The sequence below is a fragment of the Sardina pilchardus genome, chromosome 16, assembly GCF_963854185.1.
Source record: "Sardina pilchardus chromosome 16, fSarPil1.1, whole genome shotgun sequence".
In the NCBI taxonomy this organism is placed as follows: domain Eukaryota; kingdom Metazoa; phylum Chordata; class Actinopteri; order Clupeiformes; family Clupeidae; genus Sardina; species Sardina pilchardus.
Genome location: NC_085009.1, coordinates 10,741,195 through 10,754,710, shown reverse-complemented (window position 1 = coordinate 10,754,710; position 13,516 = coordinate 10,741,195). Strand labels below are relative to the sequence as shown.

At 39.1% G+C, this 13,516-nt stretch overlaps 1 protein-coding gene across 2 annotated transcripts; it reads left to right on the top strand.

Moving 5' to 3' along the window:
* Positions 1 to 7,411: 7,411 nt before the first annotated feature.
* On the top strand, positions 7,412 to 13,216 carry LOC134060546 (transmembrane protein 272-like). Of its 2 annotated transcripts, XM_062517275.1 has the most exons (4): positions 7,412 to 7,451; positions 11,379 to 11,463; positions 11,850 to 12,032; positions 12,384 to 13,216. In XM_062517275.1, the coding sequence occupies exons 2-4, from the start codon at positions 11,415 to 11,417 to the stop codon at positions 12,596 to 12,598; spliced, it is 447 nt and encodes a 148-aa protein (XP_062373259.1). In that variant the 5' UTR covers positions 7,412 to 7,451; positions 11,379 to 11,414; the 3' UTR covers positions 12,599 to 13,216. The 2 variants fall into 2 exon arrangements, with proteins under 2 accessions (XP_062373259.1, XP_062373260.1); XM_062517276.1 differs by lacking the exon at positions 7,412 to 7,451 and having other exon boundaries at positions 11,295 to 11,463; positions 11,946 to 12,032.
* The last annotated feature ends 300 nt before the right edge of the window (positions 13,217 to 13,516 follow it).

The following is a 13,516-nucleotide window of genomic DNA, read 5'->3' as shown; positions in this document are numbered from 1 at the left end:
AAAGGGGTTGGTACTGACATATACCTGCAGGCTCTCAGGCAGCTCGCTGATGGGCTACTGCAGGAAGAGGACCGTGAGCAGGAAGTAGAGCTCGGGCACGTTGGTGTGCTTGGGCAGCAGCGACTGCATGATGGGGAAGCAGGGGAAGTGGCTCACATCACGGTTGATGTCACGCAGCGTGGAGCGCCCACCCACACTACAGCCCATGCTAAAACCTGAGGAGGAGAAGGAGAAGAAGAAGGAGGAGGAGAGGAGAGGGAGATGAGTGAAAGCAAGGAGTCAGAATTGATGACAGAGGAGGGAAATTAAGCAGGACAAACCTCAGCATCCAGACAACTGAGCTGTACAGTCAAAGGTTTATCACCAGGCCCCAGCTGTGGCGCCTTTCTGGATCCCACCCCCACTCTCTCTCCCATTCCCTTCCTGTCACTCACCACTGTCACTATCAATAAAGGCATATAAAACGGCAAAAAAAATATATACTTAATAAAAAAAAAAAAAAAAGAAGCTTATCACCAGAAACGCCAATCAGAAATCTAATCTAGTGTTAAAAAGTTTGGAGAGACATGCCATACTCAACTATCCTCTGAGTCGATTCTCTTCCTGCCTGTATGTGCATTATAGAAATGTCTATGGCAAAACACAATGGGGAAATAGTCACCCTCATCCCACCCTGAATAGATTTTCTGTTGGGAATACTCATGAGAAATGTTTGGAGCATCTGATGTGTCAAAGATGAAAAGTCCCACTGTGAGAGCAACTAGGTAGGAGTTTAAAGAAAGTTTAGGGAAGTGTAGTGTGTGTGCTGAGTCCAATCCATTGTAATGTCAACCAACCATAGATAAAAACAAAGACAAACATGTGTCATATATTTATGATTTTAAAATGATGTAAACAAGGCGGGAGTGTGTGTGTGTGTATGGGTGTTTCTGTCTGGCCTTTTGAGGGCTTGGTGAGGACAGCAAATAGGCCTATACAGAGCCATAGAGAGAGAGTTGCGACACGCTTTGATGTCGCCGCCATGCGATCAAAAGTTCCAAAAAACCTGTGCTGAATGGCTGAATCGCAGAATCGCAGGAGGATGGGATATACTTCTGGACGCTGGAAGGCGTAATCAATTAACTCATTGACTACTGACCAAGAGATTGGCTGTAAATAGTTCCAAAAATCCCAGAGCGAGGAAATGGCCTGGAAAAAACGCTGCCATTTTTTCCTATGGAGGTCTTGATTGTGACAGGAAAGACAAAGTCTGACTAGAAGTATGTTGGTGATGAGGCCATCTGAGATCTAATTTCTCTCATAATAAAGATTTTTTTTTCTGAAGTTAAGAGGTGACATCATCAGTGTTCCCCTTCTCTCACATATTTGTAGGTGCGTCATGAACATAGGCTACTGTTTCAGTTGCTATTGAAGACAGTCTTTCACAGTTGCTATTGAGAACATACTGTAGTATTTCACTAGTTGCTATTGAGTCGCTGTTGACTTAAATTACGCAAAAGCCCAAGATGAGTGCATTACTGAAGAACTGTAAACTGTCAATTTGTCAAATATTTTTACTTATCGAATTAACGCATGAGAAGGCTGCACAGTTATTTTAGTTTGTCCTTTGCTCTACCCTGACTTCCTCTTTAGATATTTGACATTGCACCAGTGGCGGAACAACTGCACACACGGCCCTGGGGCAGAGATGGTTGATGCCCCCCCCCCCCCCCCCCTCCACAGTTCAACACTCACTATTTACTGGTCCGGACCAGCAGGTTCACATTGACCAAACAGCAGAGAGAAATGAACATGTCTGAGGGCATTAATGAAGATTCCTCCAGTATTTATGCAATACCTTGTCACGGAACAGAAGACATATATATGAAGGCAATTCCGGAAAGGTCTCAGCAAAGAATGGAGCATAGCGAGGCCCAGGATCGTTCTGGGGGCCATAATCATGGTAATTACGCATTACATTATTCTGAAGTCTCTTCATATTCTATTGTTCTATTCTCATATGTGATGTTCTCCTCAGGTCCCTACAAACTGGCTGTGATGTTTCTTGGGCTGCTATGCGTTCTCCTTTTGGCTGCCATCATCACAGGGCTGTGCATCAAAACTGAGGAGGCAAGGCAGCTACAGCTTAGGTACAACAACCTGACTGAAGAGAAAGACCAGCTAGAGATCCTTAATAACAACTTGACTAGAGAGAATAAACAGCTACAGCTTAGGTACAACAATCTGACTGAAGAGAAAGACCAGCTAGAGATCCTTGATAACAACTTGACTAGAGAGAATAAACAGCTACAGCTTAGGTACAACAATCTGACTGAAGAGAAAGACCAGCTAGAGATCCTTAATAACAACTTGATTGGAGAGAATAGACAGTTACTGTCAATACACACCACACTGAGTGCTGAGAAATCTCTGCTGGAAACCAACATCAGTGCCATGGGTGGTGAGCGTGAGTCATGTCGTCAGAAACTCGGTGAGTGCAATTTTCATGCAATTTTGAACAACTATAAACTTAAACCCAGGCAAGCAGACCGTCGTCTGACTCCAAGCTACACACTGCATGCATGAAATCATGGACACTGATATGGGACTTGGACATCAATCACAATAAGGGAGGGCATCCATAAATAAATCTGCTTTGATCTCAGAGAGAATATTTTGCAAGATTTTTACTGACTAAAAATTATTTTGTGTGGATTAACCAGAAACTAGCCTTTTGTGAACAGAGTCAACTTTGTCAGCTCAGCGCATTGTATTTCATACCATCATCCATCAGTGCATGAAGACTATAGTCAGTGGTGCTCAAAATAACGTACAGTAGGCTACTGGTTCTGCTTTGTGGAAGGGTTAGTGAGCTTTGTGGAAAGGTTAGTGAGCTTTGTGGAAGGGTTAGTGAGCTTTGTGGAAGGGTTAGTGAGCTTTGTGGAAGGGTTAGTGGCTCTCTCACATCCTGTCTCATGCAGCAACAGGCGAGATAGAAGTCTTCAAAGTCTTCTTTACTTTTTCAACTCTTTTAAGTTGTTTCATGTTCATTAATGTTGGATGTCTCGTATTTATAATAAATGGATCCCTGCCATTTGTGAGACATACAGTATAACCAATGTGATGTGACTTTATTTATCATTATCCTCCGGTCAAAAAGTCTCAAAGTGTACCAATGTAAACATTTCTTATAGTGTCATGGCGCATCATGGATAATTGGATCCCCAGAAAAACAAGTCTCTACAAAATCAGTGTTGAGAGGAAATCCTGGATTGAAAGCAGACAGATTTGTTTAAAAATGGGGGCCGATTTGGTGATTGTGAATGATGAAGATGAGCAGGTGATTGAAAGATATTATGGTTATGGTTATGCTTATTGTTATTTAGCAGACGCCTTTGTCCAAAGCGATATATTATAGTATAATAATTAAACTGATGATCATAGAAGACATGATCTACACATACCTTGATTAAAAAAAAAAAAAAAATCATTCAATTATGATTAGTTGACCGCAACATATCAGCATATTGTTATGCATACATGTTACTTACTTCACAGCAATTCATCGCATCATACAAGAATCACTGGATTGGTCTTTCGGATACAAAAGAGGAGGGTGTCTGGAGATGGGTGGACGGCACAGTGCTGACAAACCCGTAAGTAAAACCCATGAATGTTCTTATTTTATGACATTGATCAACTGTTTTTCGGGTGAAAGCACGTGTTGGAGTGCTCACTGACAAAGTGTATTTAATCTACAGCTACTGGGCACCTGGTGAACCCAATGATGACGATGGCCCTCATGAAGAGGGTGAAGACTGTGTAGAAATCTCCTCACTGAAAAATACAGAATTTTCAAAAGCTTGGAATGACATGCCATGCTCAACTACATTTCAATATATTTGTGAAGATCATATTTGAGCATACATCTAAAGTTTTTCTTGATTGCTTTGACCTGCTTAAAGAAACGGATTCACTCAGATTTCATCATCACTGTCTCAGCAGAGCGGAAGACTCCTCTTGCATATTTATGTTAACTCTCTCTCTCATTGGATTGACACATTTTGATTTTCCCCACCCTTTTGCAGAACAGTTAACATGGATGTCATTGAAGCAATCCAAACTCCATCATTTTAACTATGGTACCCAAACAGAAACCAACTATTACAAACTACCTACATCAATCACTGATTTCAAATGACAAATCTTCAATTAGCAATCCGTCTAGGCCTTAAAAGTCTGTGTTATACATGACTGTAATAGATTTTATTTTTTATTTATTATACTCTAATAGATGTTATTTTGGTTTATATGTATTTTGTGTAATATTTGTAGAATTTCAGTTTCAGAGGGAGTTTTTAAAAAAATAATAAATGGAATCAATATAATTCGCATCAAAGCATTTCTGACTGTAGATCCAAGGAGGCAAACTTGACAACAAATGGCACTGGAATGAAATCTACGCACAGTAATGGCCTACAATGACAAGCAACGGTGCACTGATTCACATTGAGTGCAGCATTTTGTATTTTATTGTCCACAGTGTATTGATTAATAAGAACTTGGTAACACTTTATAATAACTATACAATTCATCATCTACAAAGCATTTGTTACTTATTAGTTAATGGTTTGTTCATCATTAGTTATTTAATTGTTCATGCATAATTCATCATCAGTTAAGCATTTGTTGCCAAAGTTATGAATGGTTTGTGGCCCCGGCAGTGGCGCAACTGGCTGGGGCACCTGCACCGTACGCCGGCGACCCGGGTTCGATTCCCGCCCCGGGTCCTTTCCGGATCCCACCCCGACTCTCTCTCCCACTCACTTCCTGTCATTCTCTCTACTGTCCTGTCCGATTGAAGGCATAAAAAGCCTAAAAAAATAATCTTTAAAAAAAAAGTTATGAATGGTTTGTACATATAAATAAACCGATTTCTAAAATATGTTTATAAATTATTGCTAATACTTAATATCATGCAATAACATTTAGTTCATGAAGTACTATTTCCATTGTTTAACAGTTGTTACATATGCACTAATGATAAGTTAAGATGTTAATACATGTTTTATAAACCACTTCTGAATACTATAATTCATGATTAACTCAGGAGTTACAAGTGGTTAGTTAATAATATTTTGTGAGCTCATCTAAAGTGAGGACTTTATATGCCTTGCTACACATTTGCAAATGAGTTGTAAAGACTATTCACATTCATTCATTTACCGGCAATGAATGAATGTGAATGTAGTCTTTACAACTAATTTGCAAATGAATTACCGGCAAACCTTACCGGCAAACCTGGCATGCAAATATTTTCACATCATACTTTTCCAGATATGGGTAGCCCAAACTGTCCTGAAAAGGGGAAATATAGCATGTATAGATGGCCATTACAATGACAAAGATAACTATCTTATCTTCGATTAACTACCTGAACACCACTGACAAATATTTCCATCCAAATGAGCAAGTCTAACTTCTGAATTGTATTTACCATAAACGTTAAAATGCATGAACATTTCATTAGGCCTACTGATAAATCCTTATTTATGTATGACAATAAACTTGAACTAGAACCAGATATGATTTTGTGTCTTATAATCCAGTTCTCAATGGAGACACTGAATTGGATTCTTAGTTCTGGAATCGGAACTCTGGAATCAGCTTTTTCAGAATTTCTGTTTCGGCTCTTGGGAAAGATAAAAGCACATTGTTGGCAATTCCACCAATGAAGTGTCAGGATTAGCTAATGCAGAAGGGAGGAGAACAACATTGATATATGTAGCGGTTTGAGGCTGCAGTCACCCATCCTGGCTCCTTGGGAAATGAAAGTCATCATAATGAAATGTAGTGATTAGTGTATTAAATTAAGCAATAAGCCCCGAGAGGTCGTTATCGTGAATATACTGTAGCACAGCTGAGGGGTGTTGTTAGGCTTGAAGCGAGCGAAGCATTATTATACGTAATATAATAAATATACTGTAATATATGTAGGCCTATATATAATGTATGATATTTAACATATTTTGGTATTGATCAAGAGTATTACTGTTTAAAAATAATTAGGGTTTAAAGAAAAAATGGATTTCCAGCATTTTCCAGTTGCACACTGCTGGTAACCATTTTTAACATTTCTATCATTTAAACCATTTTAAGTAAAGAAAAATGCATTCAATATTTTTTTAAAGTGTAGGTGATAATTCATGCAGGATCTCCTGACTTTCTGGTGAGTTGTGGAAAGCAGGCCAGGAACAAATCTGTAAACCAGTGAAAAACTACATTGCAAGCAGAGCTGAAAGCTCTATCAGGTGCAGACTTGAAAATGACAAGGAATTGTTTATTTATTTATTTACACATATGAATGAGGCCTAAATCCGATCAGCACATATTGGAATCCATGTGCTTTTTTTCCTGTTTACATGTCCATGTTGCAGATCGGAATTGTGCCACAGATGATCCAAATGTGACCCTGATTACCCTTCAAACTGCAACACTACCTCCAATCAGACAGCCTTATTGGTGATGAAGGAGCCTTTCTGCCACAGCGTCTTGCATCCCTATACCCCCTGGACCACTACACTGATATCCCAATAGCTAGGGCATTGCTCTTGTTTTTGTTCTACAGTGGTCGTGGGATGCTTGTGTTTGTCGTCATTGTTTTAATAGACAAGGGACACATTCCTGACATACCTGTCTGAAGATTGAACGAGATCAATTAATTTCTGCAGATGAGAAAAAGTTGAAAATCGAAGATTTCTTCATTTTATTCAAAATAAGGATGTCTCAATTTGACAGTATACAACAGCGCAACAGAACTGTCTTTTGAAACAATTAAGAAATATGTTGGAACAAAAAAACATATACATAGCCTACTCTATACGCTATCACAATTGCATGATACATGTTAAACAGCTTGCACACTGAATAATGTATAATTAATGCCATTCAACATTCTTGCTATAGGCTATACAGTGTCCTGATACTTTGACTATTGTGTCTTGTCTATCTCATTGACTGTGAAACCATACCTTCAGTCTGATTGTTGTACACATTGAATTAAACTGAATTTAAGTGCATTTGCAAGATGGAATGCGTACAAATGACCACTTCGGCAAAGTATCAGTATTCGACCTTAGCACTGAAAGCCCACACAGACACACACATGTGTGCTCACTAACTCACACACTCACACACACACACACACACACACACACACTCACACACACACACACACACACACACACACACACACACACACACACACACATGTATTATGTAGAGGACAGGGAAGGAGTGGAGAAAGTTAGAGAAGTCATTGACACGATGAGGAAACTAACAACATGAATAGGGAAGCTTACGTTTGTGACAAAACAATTCATTTAAAAAGGGCAGGCAGGAAAAGTAATACCATTCACTCATCATTACAAGAGGAAACAACACACAACATTATAGATACACCTCTCCTTGGGGTGAGTTGGGTTCATTCATGAATGCGAAAATAATCCATAATATGTGTGTATCTCATCTCATCTTTTACCACTATGCAACGGAAATCAGCCAGCTAGGGCCAGAGGGGAAAGTGAAGGTGTATCGGCATGCTGTTTTTTTCCAGTTGGCCTATTAACCTGTTTGATTTGCATTGAGCGCAATGAGCATCAAACAGGCTAATAGGCCAACTGGAAAAAACACCATGCCAATCTCTAGCTATGGTGAGGGGTATGTGATGATATGGGGCTATTTTAATTCCAAAGGCCAAGGGAATTTTATCAGGATGCATAATTTCCTGGATCCATGAAATAGCTGGCCTTAAAAACATATAAAAATACATATAAAAAACATATAAAAAATCCTTCTGCTCCTATGGGAATTTAACATAGGGGTCAAATACTTATGCCCTATAGCATTTAAGGAAGAACATTCATTTATTTACTATACTTTCTTTAATCACAAAGAAAATGTTGTCCTTAGCGGTTTGATTTTTAATTAAGGCATTAAGATCAATTGTCAAATGATGATTTTATATTCCTGTTTTTAGGCAACTTTAGCATGGTATCAAATACATGTGCTCCCCACTGTATATGTAAAACAGGAAGGGTGTCGCGCCAGTAAATCCAGTTCTGATGGGTGCGTCACTTCCAAAATTAGTATATTCAGCAGCAGTCAGGAGGAATGGAACTCGCACACCACTGTAGCCGATGCAAAAAGTCGATTTTATTGCATTTCAAAAAAGTGCTACCCAAAAAAAGTGCGTGCAGTGCAAAACGTTTTCGGTCCTTTTCAGACCATCATCAGTGCAACCATAACATAGGGAAAGACTTCCTTATATACAGGTAACGCCTATTCGGCAGCATACATCAATCAAAAGGGGCTAGTTCGGTAGACGTTCACCGTTTTTATAAAAGGCACAGTTCACCTATTTATAATGGCAAAGAAATAATAATGTATGTTGGACAACACAGACTAATGGAAATAAAGTAAAATAAAGAGATAAAAAAATATTAAAAAAAAACAAGTGCATATAGAATAAATCAATAAACAAAAACATTTTGAAGTCTTGAAGTGCGTATGCAGACATTTCGAGTTATGGAGTTAACATTAAGTTACAAGAAACAACTTAAATCAAAATCATCATTTAAACCCTTAGGATGCAAGGTTTTCAAATAGAAGATCCATTTAGTTTCACACTGGAGGAGAGCCTGTGTAGTACAGCTTCTCCTACGGGTAGAGAAAACTCTATCTATACCCATGAATTTTAAATCTGACACTGTGTGATTCGCTTCAGTGAAGTGCCGTGCAACCGGTGACTTAACGTCCTTTCTGTTAATCGCGCTCCGATGTTCATTGATGCGGATCCTGAGTTGCCTGCGTGTGCAGCCAGTGTATTGTAAGCCACATGGACAATAAAGTACATAAACCACCAGTGTTGTGCATGAACGAGTTCAAAAGAACGTGTTCATTGAACACGCTCATTTTTCTGTGAACGCTGAACTGAACGCAACACATTTGTAAATAATGAATTTGAACGTGAATTCGCTCAGATTTTGGGAAATGAACGACGAACGTCACTGTTGATGTCCAATTAAACGTTACAGAATTTATTTTGTCCTGAGAAGTCGAGTGACACTATCTGCTGGCAATTCAGAATCAGTATGTCGTTGTCACACTCACTGCCCACGGGCGCCACTCCTAAACTACAGCTTTGCACTACCTTACTACATTACCCATGATCACGTTACGCATGATGCATTGTACACAGAACCGCTGCTAGGCCTATATGAATGCAATCGCGGAAAGATTCTGCACTTGTCAGTGATGATAGAGGGATGCATAACGCGTTCAAAGAGCCCTACAGTATGTCACTGATCCATCTGGTAAGGTAATGCAGCAAGGCAGCCTCCTCCATACCCCCGGTGTAAAAACTACACTCTTCTGCCGTCAGGCATGCACAGCTGACGCATTTATTATTAATTATTAATAAATGCGCGGCCGCATTTATTAGGCGTCGGTATCTGCCATAGACCTAAAAGAAATGTATCTGCCCAGCGAAATAAAGCCCAATTTACGGACATTCTCAATTAGATGAGAACAACAGGTGGCTGTAGCCTATATTCCGTCAGAAACAGATTTTCATTCAAATGAACTGAATTTGAACTAGTTCAAAATTAAAAATGGTGAACTATGAACGTGAACAGTTCACTTTGCACGTGTGTGAACTGAACTTTGAACTAGTTACTGAAGAGTGTGAACGTGCACAACACTGTAAACCACATTGATTGAATTACATGTTATGAATTTACGGATATCGTACTTTTTACCAGTCGAAAAAGAGATGAAAGAATCACACTTGTAGACGTTCTTGCATGAGGTGCAATTGCGGCAAGGAAAGAAGCCTGTCATATCATCCAGGCGTTCGCGAGGACGATGAGACTTGTCACAAGTGTCTGAATGCACAAGTTTGTCTTTGAGGTTAGCCGATCTAGAGTGTGTAAAAAGAGGAGGACTAGGAAAGAGTTCTGCACACTTGGCGTCAGCCTGGAGGACGTGCCAGTGCTTTCTTATAGTCGTCTTAATCTGGTGGCTTAATGGATATATGTCGTGCAACATATGAGAGGGGGATCGCTGCGCTTGGGTTTGGGTCTGTCACTGGGCTGGCTTTCGTGGCGACCTGTTCTGACTCGTGCAAGGGCATCATCCAGGCATTGCTTAGAGTATCCACGTTTGATGAAATCATTGTGCATTTTCAGTGATTCAGTGTGGAAGTCCTCATCTCTCTGACAGATGCGTCTAATGCGCAGAAATTGGCTATATGGGAGGCCCTCCCCACTGTATATAAATATCTTCTGAAGAAATACATCAATTGTTTTGTAAGTGAACAGAAAGACAGGCCGATACTGTACAGAATGTGATTTATACTGTGAAGCCACAGACTCTGATAGTTAGTATCAATACTGGAATATTGTACTGTGTCTGTATTTACACTTACTTAGACATACTGATATCTCAGCCCTTTCACTCTCTTAGAGTTGTGCTCAAAGGGTAGTAAGTGTGCAGTAACAGTGGACTTTCAGTGATTACTGTACTGCATGATAATGAACATTTACACAATTCCTCTTCTGAAGTCTATTACTTTGGATTATTGAAGCCACAGAGAAACTGCTGATGTTAGGTTGGACGTGAAGTCCTGCTTCTCTCGTTGGCATCCCATGAACCAGAACATGGTCAATGATTGTTGTCCGAATTTCATGATTTACAGTATTGCAACTCTTGGGACTCTTTGTCTTTCTCTTCATCCTCTTCCTCCTACCTGCACCCTCCTCTTCCTTGTACCCCATCTCTACTGTAACACGCACTTGTCTCCTGCATCTCTGGTTTCTGTCCATTGTTGATATGACACTCCAACCAGCCTCTTTCAACTCTGAACTGACTTATATTGGTTGTCACATCATTAGACACAAGTGTTATCAGTTTTGAGTGGTAGTGTTCAAATGGGGAACTGTGCTTTAATTGTGTTCAATTTCCGCCTTGTTTGGTTATCAATATAATTAAGAAGTGCATCAGAATGCACAGTGTTTTTGTGTTCAGGCATTTGAGAATTTGATTCAGAGAATGGGGTTTAGTGTTTGAGCAACTGTGAAAAATTGTAATTTCGGATGCACCTCGACCTTTGATAGATAGATAGATAGATAGATAGATAGATAGATAGATAGATAGATAGGCCTTGATACTTTACTGATCCCCAAGGGGAAAGTCAAGAAGTCAAACCATGACAATGCACCACCAGAAAATGTGCAGACACTATGTAAGACTTTTTAAATCATGAGTAAAACTTAAACATACAATATGCATGTTGGAGCAAATTTGTAAAGGTGATCTAATCTGGAATGTGCCCATTTAAGGTCTGAAGAGCACATGTACACAGGACATCTCCAAATATGGTGGAGTGCGAAGCTATTCCTGTGGCTATTATCTATATCTATATGGGTGAGATCCCTATTTTTTTTTTTAATCTGTTGTTTTATAGGTTTTACGTGTTTCACGTATATTATTATCTAGTTGCCTGGGACTAACAATCAAATGGCACTACCTTTATAGATGAACAATTACTGGCAACAAGCAAAGCAACAAACATAGTCCACCTCTAAAGAATTGAGGCTAATTTAATTACTTAATTTGTTTGGGATCATTTATTAATACCATGAGCAAGATAAGCGCTTTCACACCACACAAAAAAATATTGTTGCCCATAAAGGAAATTATACCCCAGGCAGTAATCCAGTGTGATGTATCCATGTCACTGTCAATGTATTTGTTGAATAATAATAATAACAATAATAATAATGAAAATGCCACATCCCTGCATCCTTCAGGTGGCTACTACTTTCATGATTGTACCCAGCAGCCCTTAATTCCGGTGTTTCTGATCGTGTTCGGTGTCTTCGTGTACATCTGTGCCAGGGTTTCAGATATCTCTGCTAAGAAAGAGAGTCACTGGTTCAGTAAGGCATTGACCATCATCCTGTTTTTACTCCTGTTCTGCTGGTTCATTACAGGTAAGCCCCAACCACCTGACCTGAGCACCTGCAGCCTATAACAGCATGTATTTTATTACAGTTGTATTATACTGAAACTGTAATAAAATACAGTACATGCTGTTATATAGGCTATGCTATAGCTAAAAAGCTATAATTATAACGTATAATAATTACATTACATTTGGCTGACACTATTGAACCAAAGCGACTTACAACATGGTAAAAAAAACAAAAACACTTTGAAGCTTTTAAGAGCAATTCTAACCACAATAAACAAAAACCGCAATAAGTGCATCTATGAGTGCAATTGTCATTGTCAATAATAATAATAAAGCAGTGATTAATGAGAATCTTATATCTACATTCCAGGCCAAGTTTGGATTTACTCCATCTATCCTCCCAACTACAACAATCCTGGCTACAATCAAACCACTTACTGCCACAAGACCCTGTATCGCTATTCCTTCAGCACCTCTATCTTAATAATAGTGACATTTCTGGTGCATTTGATCTACATAGCAGTTTGTTTACGTAACCGTAATCGCTGTGATAGTCAAGGGACTGGGATAGAGGTTCCTGTCTGAAGAGTGTGTGCCTGAGGCTCCTTGCTGGAAACAGCCATCTAATTCACGATTAAATTAATTTGTTTGGACAACTAATGTAGCCTACTACTTACACAACACAGCACAGCACAACACACATTATCCATTATAGGTTGTGAAATATCCATACACATAAATCTGAAACCGCTATTTATGCTAATTACTCCATTCTGTATGTTATTCCAATTGTTTAACAAGTGATTTCCTGGTGAGCCTAGTCCTATGCTGACACTGTGTTGCATTGCATTGCACGGTCATACAGTTTGTTATGTAAAAAGTGGTAAATTAGGTAAATGTGCATAATTCCACTTGCTATTGAAAGGTAACTTTTCATTTGGTTTGTAGTTTCCATATGAGACAGGCTTTTTTCTGTAACACAAGCGCCATTGGTGCTATTCTGCAAACTTTAGGGTAAGTTCTTCCACACCATCACCATTCATTTCTTTACAGTTTTTTTTTACCACTGTAAACTGGGGTTTAAGTATTCTTAGGCCTGTAGACCCTTTCAACTGCAGAAACAAGTGTTCCTAAGGTATTTGGAGGCACAGAAAAAAATAATTGAGCTAACGGTAACTTGTCATTTCTGTCTTACAAGGCAAAACTAACCCACATATATTCAAGTGAATTCCAACTGGCATTCAAGGTCGAGGAGGAACATGTTGCCTATGGCTGAAACTTATATCATGTGTATTAATCATTGACTGTGGGCTTTCATATGAAATTTGTTGGCCTTTGTTTCAATAAATTGTTTGAGATGAGGGAATCACCATGCTTCTACTTCGATGCCCTACTTTCAATAATATTTAACATACTTTGGTATTGATCAAGAGTATTACTTTATGTCCCTACAGGAAGGTTATTTCTCTTCCAAGGTAGACTAGGCTACTCAGTGACAATATT

Coding starts and splice junctions, on each gene's coding strand:
- LOC134060546 (XM_062517275.1), top strand. CDS start 11,415: ATGGTGGAGTGCGAAGCTATTCCTGTGGCTATTATCTATATCTATATG. Junction 11,464..11,849: donor TATTATCTATATCTATATGG/GTGAGATCCCTA, acceptor TGCATCCTTCAG/GTGGCTACTACTTTCATGAT. Junction 12,033..12,383: donor GTTCTGCTGGTTCATTACAG/GTAAGCCCCAAC, acceptor TCTACATTCCAG/GCCAAGTTTGGATTTACTCC.